The sequence below is a fragment of the Vombatus ursinus genome, unplaced genomic scaffold, assembly GCF_900497805.2.
Source record: "Vombatus ursinus unplaced genomic scaffold, bare-nosed wombat genome assembly UNPS02014770.1, whole genome shotgun sequence".
NCBI classification, from domain to species: Eukaryota; Metazoa; Chordata; class Mammalia; order Diprotodontia; family Vombatidae; genus Vombatus; species Vombatus ursinus.
In genome coordinates, this window is record NW_020954548.1 from 13,880,532 (window position 1) to 13,905,538 (window position 25,007).

A 25,007-nucleotide genomic window follows, 5' to 3' on the forward strand; every position below is an offset into this window, starting at 1 on the left:
GAGTCATGGAAGGAACTGAATCCAAATCTTGTCTCTGTCACTTGTTGCATGTGTGCACATCACTTAAATTCTCTGAGTCTCAGTCTATATCAGCTATAAATGATGGGTTAGGATAGATAACTTCTCAGGCTCTAAATCTATAAAAATCTGTCCCTTTAGGTGAATGCAGACACAATACAGCATAGTTACAATTAATGATGAACTTGTATAATGAACTCTCATAGAATGAAATTACTTTCATTAGTCATTATTTAGCATTTGCTGAGTATACACAATGTGTTAGACAATGGTATAAAACATATCAAAACTCAAGGCTAATAGTTGATTTTTTGCAAACTCTTTTGATGTGCTAAGAACCTGGAATGAGGACAGTAACAATTATGTTGAGAAAAGTGTCAACATAGGCACAATCTACAAATTCACTAATTACTAAGGTACATTTTTAAAAGTTTTTTATTGAGGCTATGTATGAATGAAAATGAGATGAGCTGGTCATTGAGTGGGACTGAAAGATAAAAAAATGGATGAAAAAAAGTGGTGGATTGGTATTCTAAAAATTTATAAAGAAGCAGAAGGCCTTAGTGTACTTTTGGGATTTGTATTATAAAATATACATAGGAGACATGAAGCATGTGAAAGTGAGGAGAGTTTGCCATGTGCATGGATGGAGAACATGCCTGTACCCATGAAATCAGGAAGCCTTCAAAAATTTTAATTTTCAAAGTAAGAAACAGAAGCCTGGCAATGGAATTTAACTGTGGTCCGCAATGAAAGTCAGCAACCATAAGGGAGTGTAGATAAGTCAAAACAACCAACTATCCCCACTACTTCAGCAAAAATTAAAGGACAAGTCCTTTTAACATCAAGCTGTCATAACTTCAGCAAGGATCTTTGAAATGCTGAGGTAGAGAAAGGGTAAGAATATAATTCATTTAAAAATTCAAGATTAAATTAGCAGTTGGGGTAGGGGGAGTCAGAGTGAATCTATTTTAAAAGGGAGCTCAAAAGTTCAGATGAGGAGACTTGCTCCAAAGAGGAAAACAGAGTGGAGAGGATGCTGGAGAATGAAGAGCTTTCACTCTCATCAAGGAGGGAGGATCGCTTCAGGCTATTCCAAAGGAAGTTGTTCCAAGAAGATTAAAGAAGAAACTGACTGTTCTCTGGACCAAGAAAGAAATAAGGCAACTGAATCAGGACACTGTGGCGCTTAATAATTGAGAAGCAAAATGTGTTAACCCAATAACGAAATCTAAGATTTTGCTTAAAATAGTTGAGAATAGGCTGAGCAGAGAAAGCCAAGTAAAGTTCTCTCTCACTAGTTATAAACAAAGTATGTCTTTTTGTACTTAGGAGTCTCTTTTGCTCCCAAAGTTTCACTACCATGTTAACACATTTTCCTACTCAATTATTAAAAACCACAATGCCATGAATTCACTTGGCCTATTTCTTTCTTGGTTCTCAGAATACCTGGTTTCTTCTTTGGGCTTATTAGAATTACTCTACTCTTAAAAAGCTGAATCAATCTTTTTCTTTATTTAGCATCCTTCTGATTTATATACTTTTGTTTTGTAAGTGTCATGGATTGTTCACTGAGTCATAAAATTTCTGACCTGGAAAGGACCTTGGAGATCATTTGACACAATCATCTCCTCTTAGAGAAGAGGGAATTAAGGTACAGAGAGGTAGAATGAATTAACTAATTCATGTTCCATTTTAGAGAAAGCATACATAGTCTAATGGACACAGGGCTACCCGTGGGGTCAGAAAGACCTGGTTTCAAGTCCTGCCTCTGAACATACTAGCCATGTGACCATGAGAAAGTCACTTAGCCTCTAAATGCCTTCAAGCAACTTTTTAAGACTGTAAATTACAAAAGAGTTACCAATCCACATGGGGGTAGGAGATAGTCCACACTAGGAATTACCCACATGGATGAAATTACATTTACATATGCAAAATGTTTCCTTTAATAAATAATTATTAATGTAAATTATCAATATAGTATTTTTCTTTACATTCCAAATACTGCACATGCCACTGCATCTCTATGGACCTTGGTACCTCCATCTATAAATCATAGTTTACAACAATTAATTATAAGGTATCATCTAACTCTAGCATTCTATTATTTTAAAGAAAATAAACAAAAGTTGTTGAGTATTTACTATGGATTAAACATTGTGAAAAATTAAAAAGAATAGAATTCAGTTTCTGCTCAAAAATCTACAATCTAGTTGGTAAGACAAATCATAAATATGTGAAATATGTTAATAAGTTGAAAAACAATTCAAAACTACAAAAGATGACATGTAATAAAGCTACTTCAATTCCAAATGAATGGTTTGAACAATGGCTGTTGAAGTAGAGAAGGGAGAAATAATTGTAGACAAAAATGGTCAGGAAAGAAATAGGTGACTTTAGAAAACACGTAGCATTTGAGTAAGTTAAGAGGAGAGATGACTGGGAAGCAGGGGAAGGTATTCAGGTAAATAACACAGCATGAGCAAAAGTGGAGAAGGGAAAGAATATTCTGAGTATGATAGATAAACCAGGCTGTTCACGGAGGCCTGGAGTAGGCGAGAAAGCTGTGGCTAGCCAATTCAGACTCTAAGTTGCCAGTGTAAAGATTTTGAACTCTATCCAGCCAGTAACTGGGAGTCATTGGAGGTTTCTGAGCAGCTGTGCCATGGTAAGACCTGTGTCTTAGGAAGATGGTTTTGGATACTATATGTTAAAGTTGGAGGGGGAAAGATGAGAATCAGGGAGGGAATTATAGAAGCCCACGTAAGAAGTGATGCAGTTCTGAGCGAGGACTGTGGTTGTGTTTGTGGACAGAAGAACATAGACATGAAAAATATGGTGAAGAAAGGAGTGATAAAATTTGGTAACTGACTGGATATGAGAATAGGAATGAAGAATGAGTTGCCCAGTGGAAGTCCTGGGATGAATGACTGCAAAGACAGTGGTACCTTCAACAGAAATTGAGAAGCCAGGAGAAGGAAGAGGCTTAGAGGGTGAGTTTTGTTTTGGATATGCTGAGTTTGAGCTTCCTACAAAACATCCAGAAGGTGATACAGAAAAAGAATTAGCAATGTGTGACTGGAAAAGAACCTTCATCTGCAAGGTTCTAGTCAGTTAATCATTTCATGTATATCTATTTATATTATGCCTGTGTATGCTGTTATCATACATTTACATTGAATAAAATTAGTTCACTATGAAAAAGAAAAAAGAAAAAAAAGAACTTTCGGGGTTCCCTATTGCATACAATACAAATCCCTCTGTTGGGCAATTAAGACCCTTTACAAACTGACTCTAGTCTATATTTCCAGACTGATCCTTCATGTACAGACCAGCCTACTTATTATTTCTCAACCATGATAATCCATTGGCCTTTCTGTGCCTTTTGTACAGGCTGCTAAGAAGTCATTCTTATATCAGTGAGGTAGACAGAATACCAATCTGCCGGCACATCAGACATATTAACAGACTATAAAAATTGGAAGGGAATTCAGAGATAATTGAGTCCATCATCTCATTTTGAAAAAAGAGGAAACTAAAGAGTAGAGAAATGAAGTCACTCCCCTAAGGTTAGATGAATATCAAAATCAGGCCCAGCTTATGTAATTATTTTTTTAAAATCATTCTGGACTTAACATCAAATAAAATGAATATTTTCTAATACAAAGTAAAATACAGTCAATAGTTAATAATCATTTATTAAGCATTTACTATGTTACCAGGTATTGTGCTAAATGCTGGGTGTACAAATATAAACAAAGACAGTCCCTGTCCTCAAGGAGCTAACAATCTCACAGAGAAAGGTAGAGGGTGTGAGGGCATGATGAAGACTTCCAAAGAAACCAAAAGTAGTGAGTGCTGGGAAGTATAAAAAAAAATGTTGCTGAGCCCCCTCCTCAAACATAGTTTCTGGGGCTTGTGGCCCTGCCCTCTAGTCAGAAGGTCTAATCAGAAAGGTAGACATTCCTGATGAGATGTGTTCTGCTTGACTGTTTTTTCTTCTAGCTCTCCTGTTGTTTTTTTTGTTTGTTTGTTTGTTTATTTGTATTTTGGCTAGGCAGTGGCGTTAAGTGACTTGCCCAGGATCACACAGCTAGTAATTGTTACATGTCTGAGAACAGATTGGAACTCAGGTCCTCCTGAATCCAGGGACGGTGCTCTATCCACTGCGCCACCTTGTTGCCCCTTCTCCTTCTGTTCTATTCTGTGCATTTTTAAAAATGCTTCAATAACTGTGTTTTCTTTTTAAGGGGGTAAATGGAGAAACCTATTGTTAGTTCCCCTCTCCTTCACACCTTTCCAACCAAAAAAACTGAAGGAAAAATGATTGAAATAAATAAGCACAGTCAAGCAAAACCAATTCCAACACTGACTGTCTAAATATATCCGTCTCACTGAGCACCTTGAGTCCAACACTTCTATGTCAGGAGACAGGTGGCATGCTTCATCATTGGTCCTCTGTAAGAGCTGGTCATTACACACTGATCAGAGTTATTAAGTCTTTTTGTTTTTTTTTTCTTTTCAATGTTGTTGTATAAATTATTATCCTGGTTCTGCTCACTTTAAACAGGTAACAATTTCACATTTCTCCAAAACTGTCCCTTTCCTCATTTTTTATGACCCAATAAAGTTCCATTACAGTCATATACCAAGATATGTTCGGGCATTTCCAAATTGATAAGTATCTTTCTAATTTTCAGTTCTTAACTAAAACAAAAAGAACTGCTCTGTTTTTGTACATATAGTTCCTTTTCCTCTTTCTTTGATCTTTTTGAGGTAAAGGCATAGCAGTGGTATCACTGGGTCAAAGAATATGCATGGTTTAGTGACTTTGGGGACATAATCCAAATGCTTTGCTGAATGGCTAACTCAATTCACATACACATTAATTGTGCTTCAGTGGACCTCCTTCCACATGTTTTAGTTACTTTGCCTATCTGGCAAGTATGAGTTGGACCCTTAATAGGTCATATAATTCTAGGTTCTGTGAGCTCTCTTCTTTTTGACATTACCTTTGATTTAAATGATAAAAACAATAAACTCAGGAAAAAGGAACAATCCAACAAAGCTGACACAAAACAGCTTTAATCAGCTAAAGGAAAAGAATAGAATAAATTCTTAACATTTCATAGAAAGCATATAGAGTGACACATGTTTAACTTCAAATATTGATGTGAAAGTTTTCTTTTTACTTTGGTTTCTTGTGGTAATGATGATTTTTAGTAGTTTCTCAACCAGAAATGGATATGAGTGCATAAGAGGCTCACAAGCAAATGTAAGGCTTAGTTACCAAACACCTATATTCTTATATATTTATTTTATTTACTTTAATGCTGACTCTCTTCCTGACATAAAAACACTTAAAATGGGTCAATAAATGAATGTCAAAAGGAAACCCTTTCTCCCTTATAAACCACAGATGTCTTTTCTGCAGTGAAATTTTTAAAAAAGAAGGAAATAGAACAAGTAACCCCCCCACACATGCACAAAAATAGCCAAACTATAAATCTCATTATGGACATATCTGTCATCAGAGAAATAAAAGGTTTCAATCTTTACTTTGTTTCAATTGGGCATAAATACATATATGTTCAAGAATTCCCCAAATATATCCTGAAAACCTGAAGAATTATTTTACTAGTCTTAAGTAATCACAAAATTTACCATGGGTTAAAATTTTAAACATAAAATGATTCCTGAAACTGAATTTTAATCATATAGATGAATCACAACATGCATCTTTAGCTAGGCATGTATTATGGATAAGTCTAGTTTCCTACCGAGAATAATCACATGTTCTAATTACCATTTTGGTTATACACATAATTAATAATATTCTGTCTTAATGGGACACATTGAAACTTCAGACAGTTTCATGTTTTAACTATGCATATTACCAAATCCTAATATCAGTTCTGCTGCCAAACACAAAGAAATCATGATGGTATATTTTAGAACTAATAACAATACTCATATCTTTATATAAAAATGCAACAAAAAAATTTGATTTTCTCTTGAAAGATTGCTTCATGCTAATATAAAATTATTAGCATGCTAATAATTTTATATTACCGGGTTATCCATTTACCCTAAATTATTCATTCTGACCATTGATCTTATCAAAAATAAAAACACAAAAATAAATGAAACAATGATTCACATACAAAAGGATATTATGATGAATAGAACACAGACTTACTGAGTGTAAACTTTCATTTTCACGTAGACAAGCTGTTTGGAGCTCTGATTTCAGAGCTGAAATGTGGTTTCGATGAGATGTCATTTCCTTCTCTAATGTAGCAATTCTAGAGCTTGCAAGTTGGTAGACATCCATGAAACTTTTAATCATAGCCTAAAGAAATAAAAAGTGTCACATACAATTCAAATAAAACTGTCCCCAAAGGAGAATCTCCATAATTTGAAAGCAGAGTCATTAAATTTTGAAAACAAACAAGTTTTCATCTTTCTTGAAAATAATAAAGCAAAACATTAACTTTTAGATTGAGAGCACTTGTGTCTATTTTCAGAAAGTTTGGATTGCAATCAGTGAAACTTTTTTCTAAAGTAAGTATTTTAACAAGATATACTTTGATGTATTGTTTTCAAATTTGGAATGCAGTATTAAAAGTTGACATACTTTTTTTTTTTTACTAGAGTTAACTGCAAGTCACAATTTAACCTAAATTTTTATCTTAAGAGACATAGAGTAGATAGATATAAACATGAATATATTAAAATGAGCTGAGTTGGTAAAAAAAATTAATTTACTTTGAAAAATATGTTTTATAACAAAAAGAACATATGTTTAGTAGAAATAACTTTATTACAATATAGTTAGGAAAATGTATTTATGTTCATGTTTATCAGAGAGTAATGTTTCTGCTATGTAATATTGATCAGGTTGATAATAAAGCTAATAGCACAAAGAATTTAAATGATTCCACATTTTCTGGTGACTTCATATGAATCTTAACAGTATAAAACTATTGGTATTGCTGGACTTTATTACAACAGACTAATTTTTTTTTTTTTTAGTTTTTCCTTATGAAGTAACCTGAAGTGGGTTTTAGGTAAAAATACATCATCCACAACAACAAAAAAACCATATTATTGTCATCATAACTAGCATTTGTTTAGCAATTTAAGATTTGCAAACCACTTTATAAATATTATTTTATCTTCACAACAACCCTAAGAAGTGGATGCCATTATTATTATTCCCATTTTAAAGATGAGGAAACTGAGGCAGACAGAGGTTAAGTGACATACGTGTCTGAGGCTATACTTAAACTCAGGTTTTCCTGACTATAGGCCCATTGATCTATCCTCTGTACCACATAATATAAAACTTGCCTTTCAAAATATGTAACACAGGTTCAAATTGGTCCACCACCTTTAAACACGTATCATTTCATATCATTTGTAAGTTTATATAAAACAGAAGATGACCACAACAATGGCCAGACAACATATATTGTGACAGAGGAACTCTGGTAATTCTTCCAGTAATTGGCATCTGATATAGTCAGCCTGGGAAAGCTTTTTTGAGAAAATGAATATAAGCAACATTTTGAGGGACTGAGAAGACTGGTTGTGGTGAGGACAAAGAAAAAAAGGTGACAAAGTCTCCCAAAAAAAGGAAGGCTAATTGCAAAAGCTTTAAAACAGAATCAGAAGCATGATTTATGGTTAAATATTGAGAAGACGTGCCATTTGGAAGACTAAGTCAAAGTATGTAGAGTTAGATAAACAAAGATGTAGGGAATATGGAGAAATAATCTTAAATATTAATCTAATGAATAAATTAACATATGTGAAAAAAACAATATGACTAGTTAAAAGTCATAGTGGATACGGGAATTAATCTCTTCACTGTCATTCTTGGACCTTAATAACCTGGTACTATCATATCTTTTCAGATTTGAATCTCCGGAGCCTAGCACAGTGTCTATCACATAGTAGATGATTCACAAATATTTGTTTATTGACAAATGAATAGATGTGTAACCTCGTGCTTTGTAAATCAAAGAACAGAAACTAATAAAGAAAGGAGTAACTATCCAACAAGAACTTTAGGAGAAAATGAGAAAAATTTAAAAACACTGTTTTAACAGAAAATAATTTTAGAGCAAGATCTCATACCATATACCACACTAACCTTGAAGCAGACTGATGATCTCAATATAGAAGGGCATATTGTTACAAAAAATTAGAGAACTGAAGGAGGTGTATTTACACAGCAATTATTAGGGAAAGGATTTACAACAAGAAAAAGGGATAAAGGAGATTTTTTTTTTACCAGATATGTGATTTTTACTGGTGTACAGAACTCCTAGTGAGGAAACATCTTTTCTTGATGTAGCCTAGCATTGGTTCTGTAACTTACAATCTTGGGGAGATACCACTGAACATTACAAAAGATAATATTGAAAATTAGATCATGATTGCCTATAATTGAGATGATTTTGCAAGAACAAAATCAATGTAGTTAAAATACAAAGAGAAATTTACGACTAGGAAAAATTTGAATCAATTTGTAAATTAACACCATTACTCTGAAAAAGTCTTACGTCAAAGATATAGAGAGAATTGACAACAGAAATTTTAGATTGAGTCATTTTCCCTGTAAAAAAATGAACAAGAAAAAAGTTTCAAAAATAAATATAATCTATCAACAAGTAGAAAGGCAGTATGATATAGTAGACAGACGGTCAGTCTTGTAGTGGGAGAGACCAGAGTTCAAATACTGCCTCTGACAAATGCTAACTGGGAAAGTGAATCTGGGAAAGTCACAATCTCTCAGTGACCTAGACAACATGAAAATACTTCAATTCCAGACAATTTGTTTAATTGTACCTCTTGGGGAGGTGGGATGGGAAGAGGAGGAAGGTTCACAGACCATGAATTACCCACATCAATGAAATCACAGACACTTCAAAACAAACCTTTAGTAAAAACACATATGAAAAAACATTCCCAAACAAAAATAAAACAACTTTAAATTCACACCCACCCAGATCATTAAAGATCTTAAAGATTATAAAAGACAAAAAATACTTGATGTCAGAGATGTCATGTGACACTAATATAATGCTAGTGGGGCTAGGGATTGGTCCAATCATTCTGGAAATTGATTTGTGAGAAAAGTTACCAAAATGGCTCATATTCTTTGATATAGTAATACAACTGCTGTGCATATGCATCAAAGGATCCAATGGCAGTAAAACAAACAAAACAAAACATCTTAGCAGTATGACCTTGGAAATGTCATGCCAATTCTTTAACTGAAAAAAGTGTGAAAGTTGAAAAAGATGCCCTTTGAGGTACCTTGCAGTTTGCATTTTATTATGCTATGATCCTTTATACACCAAAAAATTCAAAATAGCACTTTCGATAGTAGTGGCAATGAGAAAGAAAGTAGGTACTCATCAATTGGGGAACAAATTATATTATAGGAATATAATAAAAAATTATTGCATAAGGAATGACGAATATGAAGAATCCTGAAAATTGTGATAAGTCTTGCACAAAGTTATACAAGCAAAGAAAGCAGAACCAGGAGAATAATATACACAAATAATAAATAATGTAAAAGAAAACAACAAGAAAAGATGACAGAACTTAGATCAAACTCGAAGACTGATAATGGTCCCAGATGACTTAGATAGCAGAGAGGAAAAAGACCAAGAGTATAGAAAGTTTCTTATTTTCTTTTTGTTAGTTAAAACCACTGTATAAGAAAAATCTACCAAACTGGTTGTTGTTACTGTTATTATAAGGTAAGATACTATGGAAGGTGGGGATGATTAGTGAGAAGTGATTATGATGTGAAAACCAAACTGAATTAAATTTAAAAAACTCTGACCTCCACTTGATCTAATGTGCCTCTTCCCTTTATCTAGTGAACCTGTAACCATTCCTTAAAACTGAGGTGTCAGACTTAGAAACTCTTGAGCACTGCCATACCAAATTAAATGCAATTGGGAAATGTTTAACAAAATAAATTAAAATGTTACAACATGGGTGGAGTAAAAGCAGTGACTTGCTTGAGCTCTCCCCCAAACACCTTCAAATACCTGTAAATAATGGCTCTAAACAAAATCCAGAGCAGCAGAACCCACAAAAAGACAGCGTGAAACAAATTTCCAGCCCAATACAACCTGGATGGTTGATTGGAAAGGTCTATTGCGCTGGGCTGGGAAAGGAGTGCAGTTTAGCACGGGCATGCCGCAGGCAAGGACCAGGCCTCTGCAAACCTGGAGCAGGCCTCAGGGGACTGAATCACAGGCAGCTTTCAGGGTTTCCAGACTTCTCAATCCACAAATGCCAAAGACAACTTAGAAGGTCAGTAGGAAAGGTCTGCTGGACTTGGTGAGAGAAAAGCTTGGTCCCAGCCCCAGTCTCAGTGCTGCCCTGGGGTGGTGGCTGCTTCCAGAGCTCTTAGCCCACAGAAGGAGGGGAAATCCAGTGGCTGATCAGAGGGGATTGCAGGGATCTCTTTGCTGGTGCTGAGGCAGGATTCTCTTGCTTTACCCGTGCTTGGATCTGGATCACAGTTCTAATTGGTGGTGGTCCTGGGGAGAAAAGGAGCACTGCCATGGTGGAGTTTGTGGTGGCAGTAGAGAGGGAATCCTCCTCACAATGTCAAGGCAGAAAAAAGTGGCTGTGGTCGCTCACAGACCAGAACTCAGGCCAGGAAAGGAGTAAATACCTCGCCCTTGATCACACCACCTTGGAACAACTGAAAATTTACAGGTCCCTAGAAGTATCTCTGAAAACAGCTACACAAAACCCCTGAAGGTTAAGACAGTACATTCTCCACATTGGAAGCAGACCCCTACCTTAACAAAGAGTTTATAATTCTTATAACTGGCTGGGATCATGAGCAAGCAGCGCAAAAAGAGTCAGACTATAGAATCTTACTTTGGTGACAAAGAAGATCAAAACACACAACCAGAAGAAGACAACAAAGTCAAAGCTCCTATATCCAAAGCCTCCAAGAAAAATATCAATTGGTCCCAGGCCATGGAAGACCTCAAAAAGGATTTTGAGAAGCAAGTAAGAGAAGTAGAAGAAAAACTGGGAAGAGAAATGAGAGTGATACAAGAAAATCATAAAAAACAAATCAACGGCTTGCTAAAGGAGACCCAAGAAATATTGAAGAAAATAACACCTTAAAAAATAGCCTAACCCAAATGTCAAAAGAGGTCCAAAAAGCCAATGAGGAGAAGAATGGCTTAAAAAGCAGAACTTGCCAAATAGAAAAGGAAGTCCAAAAGCTCTCCCAAGAAAATACTTCCTTAAAAATTAGAATGGAGCAAATGGAAGCCAGTGACTTTATGAGAAATCAAGAAATTGTAAAGCAAAACCAAAACAATGAAAAAAAATAGAAGACAATGTGAAATATCTCATTGGAAAAACAACTGAACTGGAAAATAGATCTAGGAAAGAGAATTTAAAAATTATTGGACTATCTGAAAGCCATGATCAAAAAAAGAGCCTAGACATCATCTTTCAAGAAATTATCAAGGAAAACCGCCCTGATATTCTAGAACCAGAAAGTAAAATAGAAATTGAAAGAATCCACCAATCACCTCCTGAAAGAGATCCCCAAAGGAAAACTTCTAGGAATACTGTAGCCAAATTCCAGAGTTCCCAGGTCGGGAAGAAAATATTGCAAGCAGCCAGAAAATGGAAGCACAATCAGGATAGCACAAGATTTAGCAGCTTTTATATTAAGGGATCATTAATTATGATATTCCGGAGGTCAAAGGAGATAGGATTACAACCAAGAAATCACCTACACAGCCAAACTGAGTATAACCCTTCAGGGGAAAAATGGACATTCAGTGAAATAGAGGACTTTCAAGCATTCTTGATGAAAAGACCAGAGCTGAATAGAAAATCTGACTTTCAAATACACGATTCAAGAGAAGCATGAAGAGGTAAACAGGAAAGAGAAATCATGTGGGATTTATACAATTGAACTGTTTACATTCCTACATGGAAAAATAATTTTTGTAACTCATGAGACCTTTGTCAATATTAGGATAGTTGGAGGGGGAAAATTATATGTAGATAGACAGGTAGAAAGATAGATAGATAGACAGATAGATAGAGAGAGAGAGAGAGAGAGAGAGAGAGATAGACAGATAGACAGACAGACAGATAGGTAAATAGATAGACAGATAGACAGAAAGATAGATAGATAGATAGATAGATAGATAGATAGATAGATAGATAGATAGATAGATAGATAGATAGATAGATAGATGGCACAGGGTGAGTTGAACATGAAGGGGTGATATCTAAAAAATACAATTAAAGGGTGAGAGTAGGGAGAAGAAGAAAGGGAGAGGTAGAATGGGTTAAATTATCTCACATAAAATAGACAAGAAAAAGCTTTTACAGCAGAGGGGAAGTGGCGGAAGGTGAGAAGGAATGAGTGAATCTTATTCTCATCAGATTTGGCTTAAGGAGGGAATAACATACACACTTAATTAGGTATGGAAATCTATTTTACCCTACAGGAAAATAGGGGGGAATGGGATAAGAAAGCTGTGGGAGGGATGACAGAAGGGAAGGCAGATTGGGGGAGGGAGTAATCAGAAGCCAACACTTTTGAGGAGGGAGAAGGTCAAAGGACAGAATAGAATAAACAGGGGGTGGAATAGGATGAAGGGGAATATAGTTAGTTTTTCACATGACTATTATGGAAGTGTTTTGCATGACTACACATGTATAAAAAATGTATTGAGTTCCTTGCCTTCTCAATGAGGGTGGATCAAGAAGGAAGAAGGGAGAAAATTTGGAACCCAAAGTTTTAAAAACAAATGTTAAAAATTATTTTCACATACAATTGGGAAATAAGGTATACAGGCAATGGGGTATACAAATCTATCCTGCCCTACAGAAAAATAGAAGGGGAAGGGGATAAGAGAAGGGAGGTGATAGAAGGAAGGGCAGATTAGGGGAAGGGGTATTCAGAATGCATGCTGTCTTGGGGTGGGGGGAGGGGCAAGATGGGAGAATATTTGGAACTAAAAATCTTGTGGAAGTGAATGTTCCAAACTAAAAATAAATAAATCAAAATTCAAAAAATTTTACAACATATGAAATGTTAATTTTTAAGTTTTCTAAGTCAATATGTGGTCCAAGGATCTGTTTCTATTTGAGTTTAACACCAATGCTTTAGAACTCCATTTACATGATAGCTTCATTCATGGAACCTTGCTTCTTGAATCCCCAAATCATTAATGACCTTTTCCCACCTTGGTCTTCACTAGTACTTTATACTTTATCATTTTTATTATGGTGTGTGTGTGTGTTATAGTCATCTGTATATCATATAACTCTACAAGACTCCATGAAGGCAGGCACAAAATTGACTTAAACTTTTAATTTCCCAGCACCTAATGGTATATACAATAGGTACTTAATAAATATCTATTAAATTGAATATAACATAAAATAATTCTATAAATTATGAAAATGCTACTATACTGAGCTTGTACCTTTCAAGCAATTCATAGCTAATCTTCCAAAACATTTCTTGACATTTAAAATTAATGTCTAAGTCAGAGACTACTAAAAGCAGATCTATTTTCCTATTTTAAGTCTTTGCAATATTGGAACTTCTCTAATCTACACTGGCGTTAATGAAAAAAAAGCACTGAAATAGGTTCTAGTCCCAGTCCTGACACTTACTGGGGATCAGAACTCAGGCAAGTCATTTAACCCCTTCAGTAGTTGATTTCTGTAAAATGGAGGGAATAATACCTAGCCTTGTAAGGTTGTATGAAAATCAAATGAGATGACATACACAGAAATGATTTATAAATTATAAAAAGCAATACATGTGTAAGTAAATAATTATTATTAGTTATCTTGGTTAGTTGGTTAATAATCATTATATTATACAAATTAACAACAAAATATTTTTTCTTTTTTAAAAAATTTATTTATTTTTAGTTTTCAACATTCACTTCTATAAAATTTTGCATTCTAATTTTTTTCCCCATCTCTCTCCTCCCCCCATCCTAAGACAGCATGCAATTTGACATAGGGTCTACAAATACATTCATATTGAACCTATTTTCACATTAGTCATGTTGTAAAGATAATTAGAACCAATGGCAGAAATCATGATAAAGAAGAAACAAAAAAAAGAAGAGAGAGAGAGGGAGCAAATAATATGTTTCGATATACATTCGACCCCATAGTTCTTTTTCTGGATGTGGACAGCATTTTCCATCATAAGTCCTTTGGAGTTATCTTGGATGCTTGCATTGCTAAGAAGAGATGAGTCTATCAAAGTTAGTCATCGCACATTGTGGCTGTTTCTGTTTACAATGTTCTTCTGGTTCTGCTCACTTCACCCAGCATCAGCTCATGTAAGTCTTTACAGCTTTTTCTGAAGTCTGCCTGCTCATAGTAAAATAGTATTCCGTTACATTCTCATACCACAACTTGTTCAGCTATTCCCCAACTGATGGACATCTCCTCAATTTCCAATTCTTTGCCACCACAAAAATAGTTGCTATAAATAGTTTTGTACACGTGGGTCCTTTTCCCATTTGTATGATTTTTTTGGGATACAGACCTAGAAGTGGTATTGCTAGGTACAAAATCGTCTGGACTCATTCATTTTTTAGGATTAGATTATTTAGTTTCTAATTATTTTTTAGTCTATTTTTCCATGGCCCTTTATTACATATAATTTTTATTGCATCATGATCTGAAAAGGATGCATTTACTATTTCTGCCTTTCTGCACTGGATTGTGAGATAAGGAAGGAAACTACATCCTGCTAAAAGGCACCACAGACAATGAAGTAATATTATTACTAATATGCACCAAATGGTATAGCATCCAAATTCTTAGAGGAGAAGTTCAGGGAGTTACAGGAAGAAATAGACAGCAAAACTGTACTAGTGGGGGACCTCAACCTCCCCTTCTCTGAACTAGATAAATCTAACCACAAAATAAATAAGAAAGAAGTTAAGAAGGTGAATAGAATTTTAGGAAAGTTGGGTATGGTAGACCTCTGGAGAAAATTGAATGGGGATAGAAAGGAATATACTTTTTTCTCGATGGTACATGGCACATACACAATAATTGACCATGTACTAGGGCATAAAATCCTCACAATCCAATGCAGAAAGGCAGAAATAGTAAATGCATCCTTTTCAGATCATGATGCAATAAAAATTATATGGGCAGTTTTCTTTGATGAGTTCCTGAAAGACGCTGTGTGGTTCTTTTTTTCATCATGGTTTTCAGGTAGACCAATAATTTTAAAATTGTATTTCCTGGATCTATTTTTCAGGTCAGTTGTTTTACCAATGAAGTATTTTATGTTTTTATCTTTTTTTCATTCTTTTGTTTCTGTTTGACTGATTCTTGCTCTCTCATAGAGTCATTAGCTTCCACTTGCCCAATTCTAATTTTTAACGAATTGTTTTCTTCTATTAGATTTTGTACCTCCTTCTCCATTTGGCCAATTATGCTTTTTAAGGAGTTGTTTTCTTCAGTGTACTTTTTTTCCCAGTTGGCCAATTGTATTTCTTAAGGATTTGTTCTCTACAGTTAATTTTTGTCCCTCCTTTCCCAAGCTATTGACTCTTTCTTGCATACCTCTCATTTCTTTTCCCAATTTTTCTTCTACCTCTCATACTTGACTTTTAAAATAATTCTTGAGCTCTTCCAAGAAGGCTTTTTGGGCTTCAGACCAGTTCATATTCCCTTTTGAGGTTCCAGATGTGGGTCTGTTGACAATGTTGTCCTCTTCAGAATTTCTGCCTTGATCTTCACTCTTCTCATAATAAGAATCTATCATACATTTCCTTTAGCTCATGGTGTTTGCTTATTTCCTGGCCTTTAAAGAGATTGAGATCTCTTGCTGGGGAGCAGAGGGCACTGACCCAAGCTTCTTATGTTGGGAGCCTAGGGCCTGGTCACTGGCTTTGTGTGCTAGGGCCTCCAATGCTGGCAGTTGGAGGCTGTAGGTTTCTGGCAGGTTACGTGGTATTGGACTGGAATCAGCAACACTGGAACTCTAGGGGTAGGATTGGGTACTCTGGCCCCTGGAGGTCACCTGCTCACCTGGGCCTTTCCTTCCTTTTGCTTTGTTTGGCTCCTCTCAGATGGATGTTTCACTGCTGTGGGATGTTTCTCCACCTGGAGGGATCCCTTGGAGCACTTCCCAGAGTTTTGCTGAGGCACTGGAAGACTTGGGTTGCTGTAGAAGGACGAGGCACATGGTGGTTTTTGGAGCCAGTTTCCACTGGTTTCCTTGCCTTTTATGAGGAACTCGGGGGTCCTGGTGTTGGTGTTTGACTGCTCCACCACTTGGGGTTCAGGATCTCCCCTTGGTATGCTGAGGTGGGGCTTTCCACTAGCTTGCTGGGACGCCTCCCATTCTGCACTGCTCCCCTTCCCCCAGGGCAAGAGGGGCCTTTCCCTTTAATCCCTCAAGCAACTTGGGCTACTAGACTGCTGCACCCTGTCTTTCTGATGGTTCAGCTGTTCCAGGGTTTTCCCTGGGGCAACAATTTCTGGGCTTTCAGAGGTTAATGAGGGATGTTGAGAGTGACTTACTTCTTACTCCACCATCTTGGCTCTCACAATTAACTCACATAATCTTTTTAATAAGACAATTTGCCTTCCCATAGAAAAATAATCCTTATGATAAGTGTGTTTTTAATATAAGTTCTTATAGTTTAGCATATAAAATATGAAGTAGGAATCAGGAAAATACTGAATACTTCCTGAATTAATGAATGGATGAGTAAATGTGCCCTCTAAATATGATCACTTATATTGGTTTTCACTGTGACAACACAAAATGTTTATTTTGCATTTAAGAATATTGGGATTTTAAATGAAACATCTTGTTATTTCAGAATGTTTTTAAAAAAAAAGATTTCTTTAATTTTTATAGTGTTTTTTATGCTAAAACAGATTTCTCTATATCATAAATGATATTCCTTTAAGGCACTTTTTTAAAAAGTCAACATTTCTTAGTAAAACAATTTTAATGAAGAAAAATATATTTAAATACATTAGGATTATAGATTTAGAGGGGAGAAGAATGCTACAGGGCATCCAATCCTCTGATTTTACAAATGAGCAAAGTAAGGATCTAGAGAGGTTACGTGTCCAAGGTTACACATAGTGGGAGAGTTGGCATTCCAACCCAAATCTAACTCCAAGTCTATCATTCTTTGCGTTATTGTCATTCTGCTTCTGAAGAGTCTGCATAAAAAGCTGCTGATTTTTTGTATCAGCAACTAAATTAGTTTTAAATCCCTACTTAATACCATAATTATAATAATAATGATAGTAATACTATCTAAATACTCATCTGTTTTAGGAAAGACATTTTTATAAAAGAACAGCGATAATTTGGCTTTTTTTCTTTGCCTACAATTCAGAGACAGGAATGAACACACACATACATATACATTATCTATGACTTGTGTGTTTAATTTGGGAGAGGGAAGTAATATATGTATTCTATATATGTATATGTAGATATATATTTTTTTGAGAGACGGTACTATGATCAATACAGAAAACAATTTCCACAGTACTAATATGTGTAAAACATAGTACACTTTCCCTTAAAATGAAGTTTTCTTTCAGAGCTGGAGAGATTGAAAGAATATGCATGAGGCAACAGAGTTAGGCAAGGAAGCCACAGTTCATTTGAGGAATGAAGAATGTTAATTTCATACATTAAAAAGTCATTCATAGTATGTAATAGACGATGCCGATGGGGGGGGGGAACCCAACAACTTTTTATATAAAAAGAGTGCCGAGTTGGCAGGGGAAACAGAAATGACAACATGAATCAAATGAGAAAAGAAATAGTAAACATCTAAGAGTTTTCCCAGTGACCTGTGCCACACCCTTGTGAAAAGGACCATATTTCACAATAGTTAATTCTTTTATAAAAATCTCGAGAATTATCACAGTAGAAAATGGTGAGAGCATGATCTTATGCCAAACTCAAATTCAGCATTTGAAAATCAATTCTTGTTCTCATGTCATCTCTGCTTTCAGGCATTAGATAAATATTACACAATGGCTTACATTACTACTGGAAATCTGATTCAATGATTATTGAAAAAATATTAAAGTAATATTTATATGACAGATAAATTATAGTGTTTATAAGTTAATAAAAGGACAAGAAAATAAAATATAGAAGAAATTTCAATTAACATGTGCCTTTTAACTTAAATGTAAGTTGTTATTTTTTTTTACTTTGTGGAAAGAATTTTTGCAAATAGAAAAGCATGGAAGTAACTTAATGACTAGATGTGGTTTGTTGTTAAATAATATGAACTTCTAATTTTTTGCAAGATCCCAAAATGACTGTAATTCTATTTCCTTTGCTCAAGCCAAATCATTAAATCTCCCAGTGATTTTGGGTGGGGGGACAGGGAAAAGGTTGTGGATTAGATCGTAGCTGAGTGGGGTAGGATCAGTGGGGCCTCAGGCCTCACTGGGGAAGCTGGAGGAGCACTGACTCTCTGATGGGCAGGTAGGTGATGTTCTGAGAGTGGGAAAGTTGGTACGCAATGTCCTCTGCAGCTTCCAGCTTATGAAGCTCTATTAGGCCATCTCCTGTGGTGGCCAGCGAACTGGCAACCAGCTTGGCTGCTTTGGAGTCACCCTCTGCTGAGATGATGGCTGCTTTCTTCTGTTGCTCAGCTTTTTCCACTGCATATCCGAGATTGTTGATATTTCTCCTGGCAACCTTAATTCTGGCTTTTGATTCATCCAGCCTAGCATTTTCACATGCTGTACTTTGTATTTAAGTTAAGATAAATAAATAAATATACAAGGAGACAATATACAGCCTTGTTGTACCCCTTTTCCAATCTTAAACCAATCAGTTGTTCCACATTCAGTTCTAACTGTTGCTTCTTGGCCTGCATACAGGTTCCTCAGGAGACAAGTAAGATAATCTGGTACTCCCCTCTCTTTGAGGACTTGCCACATTTTGTTGTGATCTACAACTTAGTGTAGTTAATGAAACAGATATAGATGTTTTCTGGAACTCCCTTGCATTCTCCATAATCCAGTGAACGTGAGTAATTTGGTCTCTAGCTTCTCTGTCTTTTCAAAAACCAGCATATTCTGGTAATTCTCAGTTCACATATGAGTGATGTCTAGCTTGCAGAATCTCAAGCATAAACTTTCTGGTATGTAAAATGAGTGCAACGGTTTGATAATTTGAATATTCCTTGGTACTGATCTTTTTTAGGACTGGGACATAAGTTGATAGGAGAAAGTAGGGACTTTTAGAAGGGTATATAGATTAGAAAGGCAGTGGTCAGAAGTGAATTAGAGTTCTGAGGAGGGATAGGGTAAAAAGAGAGAGGGAAGAAGAAATAGGATGGAGGGAAATAAGTAACTAGTAATTATGACTGAATATAAATAGGACGAATTCACCCATAAAACAGAAATGGATAGCAAAATGAATAAAAAAACCCAGAAACTGACAATACACTGTTGACAAGAAACACATTTAAAAATGAGAGACACACATTGAGTAAAAATAAAGGGCTAGAGTAGAATTTATTATGCTTCAGTTGATGTGAAAAAAAAAGTAGGGGTAGCAATCATGATCTCAGACAAAGTCAAAGCTAAAATAGATTTAATTAAAAGGAACAAACAGGGAAAACACATTATGTTAAAAGGTACAATAGACAATGAATAGTATCAATATTAAACATTTATGCACCAAATGCTATAACATCAAAATTTATAAAGGAATAGGTAAATGAATTATAAGTGGAAATAGAGAGCAAAATTATAACAGTGGAGGATTTCAATGTTCCCCTCTCAGAACTAGATAAATTTAACCAAAAAATGAAAAAGAAAGAAGCCAAGTTGATGAATAGAATCTTAAATAAGCTAGAATTGAAAGACATCTGGAAAGCCCTGAATGGGAATAGAAGGAAGATACATTTTTCTCATCAGTACATGGCACCTTAAAAAAAAGTGACCATATATTGGGGAAGAAAAAAAAAGTAGAAATATTAAATTCATCCTTTTAAAATAATGCAATAAAAATTACATTTAATAAAGGACCATGGAAATACAGATTAAAAATTAATTGGAGACTCAATAACCTAATCTTAAAAATGAGGGGGCTCATAGAGGCAAGATGGCATAATAAAGGCAGGGACTCACCAGAGCTCTCCCCCAAATCCCTGAAAATATCTTCAAAAATGACTCTAAACAAGTTCTAGAGCAGCAGAACCCACAAAAAGACAGAGTGAAACAAATTTCCAACCCAAGACAATTTGGAAAGTCAGCAGGAAAGGTCTGTTGCACCAGGGTGAATGAGGAGCACAGTCCAGTGCCAGCAGAGACCTAGTCCCACCAAACCTGGAGCAGGCCTCAGGACGACTGAATTACAGGCAGCAGTGGTGGGTTTCAGACTTCTCAGTCCACAGACACCAAAGAAATTAGAAGGTCAGCAGGAAAGGTCTGTTGTACCTGAGTGAGTTTGGAGTACAGCCCAGTGCAGGCCCCACTAGCACAGTTCCAGTCCCAACAAATCAGGAGTAGGCCTTGGGAGCCACTGAATCAGCAGTGGAAGCACCAGCTGCTTCTGGAGCTCTCAGCCCACAGACAGTAAGGGGGTCAAACAACTAGTCAGAAGGAGAATACAGAGATCTTTTTTTTGTTAACACTAGGGCAAGACTCTGTTGCTTGGCCCTCACTTGGAACCACGTCTCAGTCCTGGGTGACAATTCCAGGGCCAGAGGAACACTAGCACACCAGACCTTGCAGCCACCGTAGAGGAGAGACACTCCTCACAGTTCCAAGGCAGAAAAGAGTGCTTGTGGTCACTCACAGACCAGAGCATAGACCAGGGGAGTAGTAAACACCTCTCCTTAGATCATAATACCTTGGAAGAATTGAAAACTCACAGGTCCCTAGAAGTATCTCTGAAAAAAGCTGCACAAAACCCCTGAAGCTTAGGACAGTTGGCCCTCCACCTTGGAAACAGAGCCCTACCATAACAAAGAGGTAAAAAGTCAAGTAATAGGCTGGGAAAATTAGCATACAATGGGAAAAAACTCTGACTATAGAAAGTTACTATGGTGACAAGGAAGGTCAAAACACATACTCAGAAGACAACATAGTCAAAACTCCTGCATCCAAAGCCGCCAAGAAAAATATGAATTGGTCTCAGGCCGTGGAAGAGCTCAAAAAGGATTCTGAAAATCAAGTAAGAGAAATAGAGGAAAAATTGGGAAGAGAAATGAGAGAGATGCAAGAAAATCATGAAAAACTAATTAACAGCTTGGTAAAGAAGACACAAAAAAATACTTAAGAAAATAACACCTTAAAAAATAGACTAGACCAAAAGACTAAAAAGCTAATGGGGATAAGAATGCCTTAAAAAGCAGAATTGGTCAAATGGAAAAGGAGCTCCTAAAGCTTACTAAAGAAAATAATTCCTTAAAAATTAGAATGGAACAAATGGAAGCTAATGACTTTATGATAAATCAAGAAAAATTTTAAAAAATCTAAAAGAATGAAAAAATAGAAGACAATGTGAAATATCTAATTGGAAAAACAACTGACCTGGAAAACAGATTCAGGAGAGATCAATTAAAAAGTATTGAACTACCTGAAAGCCATGATCAAAAAAAGAGCCTAGAATCATCTTTCAAGAAATTATCAGGGAAAACTGCCCTGATATTCTAGAACCAGAGGGTAAAATAGAAATTGAAAAAATCTACCAATCACCTCCTGAGATTCCAAAATGAAGTGTCAGGAATATTATAGCCAAATTCCAGAGTTCCCAGGTCAAAGAAAAAATATTTCAAGCAGCCAGAAAGAAACAATTCAAGTATTGTGGAAGCACAATCAGGATAACACAAGATTTAGCAGCTTCTACATTAAAGGATCAGATGACTTGGAATATGGTATTCCAGAGGGCAAAGGAGCTAGAATTACAACCACGAATCACCTACCCAGAAAAACTGAGTATAATCCTTCAGGGGGAAAAATAACATTCAATGAGACAGAGGACTTTCAAGCATTCTTGATGAAAAGACCAGAACTGAATAGAAAACATGACTTTCAAATACAAGACACAAGAGAAGCATAAAAGGTAAACAGGAAAGAAAAATCTTAAGGGACTTATTAACGTTAAACTGTTTATATTCATACATGGGAAGATGATATTTGTAATTCATAAGACCTTTTTCATTATTAGGATAGTTATAAGGAGTATATATAGACAAAGGGCATAGGTGTGAGTTGAATATGAAGGGATGATATCTAAAAAATAAAACTGAGGCAGGGAGGAGAGGAATATACTGAGAGAAAGAGAAAAGGAGAGGTAGAAAGAGGTAAATTATCTCACATAAAAGAGGCAAGAAAAAGATTTTACAGTGGAGAGAAAGAAGGGGGAGATAAGATGGAGTGAGTGAACCTTACTTTCATAAGAACTGGCTCAAAGAAGGTATAGACATCTATCTTACCCTACAGCAAAGTAGGGGAGAAGGGGGACAAGAGAAAAGGGGAGTGTAGAAGGGAAGGCAGATTAGGAGAGGGGGTAGTGAGAAGCAAAACATTTCTGAAGAGGGACAGGCTGAAAGGAGAGAGAATAGAATAAACAGAGGAGGGGAATAGGATGGAGGGAAATACAGTTAGCAATTGTAACTGTGAAAAAAATTGAAGCAAGTTTCTCTGATAATGGCCTCATTTCCCAAACACACAGAGAACTGAGTCAAATTTATAAAAATGAGAGCCATTCATTGGCTTGATAAATGATCAAAAGATATGATCAATTTTCAGATGAAGCAATCAAAGCTATCTATAGTTATATGAAAAAAAACCTCACTATTGATTAGAGAAATGCAAATTAAAACAATTCTGAAGTACTACCTCATACCTATTAGATCGGCTAATAGGACAGAAAAGGTAAATGACAAATGGTGGAGGGATATGGGAAAAATGAGACATTAATGCACTGTTGGTGGAGTTGTAAATTGATATAACCATTCTGTAGAGCAATCTGGAACTATGCCCAAAGGGCTACAAAACCCTTTGAGCTACCAATACCACTACTAGGTCTGTTTCCCAAAAGAGATAAAAAACAAAAAGGAAAAGGACCTATATATACAAAAATATTTATGGCAACTCTTTTCTGGGGATAAAGAATTAGAAACTGAGGGGATGCCCATCAGTTGGGGGATGGCTGATTGTGGTATGTGATTATGATGGAATACTATTGTACTATAGGAAATGAATGAGCAGGATTTTCTCAGAGAAACCTGGAAAGACTTGTAAGAGCGGATGCAAAGTGAAATGTACTATATACAAAGTAACAGGAATATTATCAGATGGTCAGCTGTGAATGACTTAGCTTTTCTCAGTAATACAACAATCCAAGAAAAGTCTGAAGGACTTATGATAAAAAATGCTATCCTTCCCCAGACAAAGAACTGATGGTGTCTAAATACAGACTGAAGCAATTCCTTTTTTTTTTATTATTTTTCTTGAGGTATTTCTGATATTTTGGTATTTCATAACATGACTATTAGTTTTGCATGACTACACATGTATAACCTATACCAAATTGCTTGCCTACTCAGTGAGGGAGAGTAGAGTGGGAGGAAGGGAAAGAATTTGGAAGTCATGATTTTCAAAAATTGTTTACATGTAACTGGGGAAAAATAAAATACTAAATAAAAGAATGAGTGGGTCAAAGAACAAATCATAGAAAAAAATAAATAATTTTATTAAAGAAAACTATAATGATGAAACAGCATACCTAAAATTATGGGATGCAGCAAAAGCAATAATCAGAGGAAAATTATATCTCTAAATGCTTCCGTAAGTAAAATAAAGAACAGATCAATGAATTGAGCATGCAATTTAAAAAAACCAGAAAAAGAACAAATTAAAATCCCTCCATTAGACACCAAATTGGAAATCCTGAAAATTAAATGTAAGATTAATAAAACTGAATTTTTAAAAATGTTAAAGAAAAAACATTAAATTAATAATTAAAGTAAGAATCAACTTTATGGAAAAGCAATAAAATAGATAAACAATTGGTTAGTATGATTTTTAAAAAGGAAGAACCAAATTATTAGTATCAAAAATGAAAAAGGTGAACACACCACTAATGAAGATGAAGTTAAAGCAATTGTTAAGAATTATTTTGCCAATTACATGTCAATAAATTTAACAATCTGAGTGAAGAATATTTACAAAAATGTAAACTTCTCATATTAACAGAAGAGGAAATGAATATTTAAATATAACTATTTTAGAAAAAGAAATTGAACAGGCCATAAATGAGCTTCCTAAGAAAAAAGGTTGAGAACCAGATGGATTTACAAGTATATTCTACCAAACATCTAAAGAACAATTAATTCCAACGTGATATTAACTGAAAAAGAATAAAGTAGCTAATAGAGTCCTACAAAATTCCTTCTGAAACAAATACGGTTTTGCGACCTAAACACAGGAACACAAAAACAGAGGAAGAAAACTACAGACCGATTATCCTAATCAATATTGATGCAAACATTTTAAATAACACACAAGTAAGGAGATTACAGCAATATATCACAAACCTGCAATATAAGATCTATGAACCAAGGTAAGTTGGATGTGATCAAATAAGAGATGAAAAGATTAAACATTGACATCTTGGATGTTAGTGAACTTAAATGGACGAGAATGGATGAATTTAATTCAGATGATCACTTAATTCACTATGGTGGGCAAGAAACCCTTAGAAGAAATGGGATAGCCCCCATAGTCAATAAAAAGGTGAGAAAAGCAGCAGTGGTGTATAATTTCAAAAATGATGGAATACTATCTGTTTGAATCCAAGGCAAATCATTCAACATCACAGTAATAGAAATCTATACTTTAAATGATGTTGAAGAAGCTATGAAGGCTTATATCTTGTAGAAATAACACCCCCATAT

At 35.4% G+C, this 25,007-nt stretch overlaps 1 protein-coding gene across 8 annotated transcripts in view; it reads right to left on the minus strand.

Annotated features, from left to right (window-relative positions):
* Positions 1-25,007, minus strand: part of CCDC171 (coiled-coil domain containing 171) — a 496,773-nt gene that overhangs the window by 56,939 nt on the left and 414,827 nt on the right. For all 8 annotated transcript variants that reach the window (XR_003569147.1, XM_027863035.1, XM_027863037.1 and 5 more), the window contains one exon: positions 6,221-6,373. Coding sequence is in view for 7 of the 8 variants with exons in the window: in XM_027863035.1 (XP_027718836.1) it covers positions 6,221-6,373 (153 nt within the window). In the remaining variant the exon portion in view is untranslated. The remainder of the gene's footprint in view (positions 1-6,220; positions 6,374-25,007) is intronic.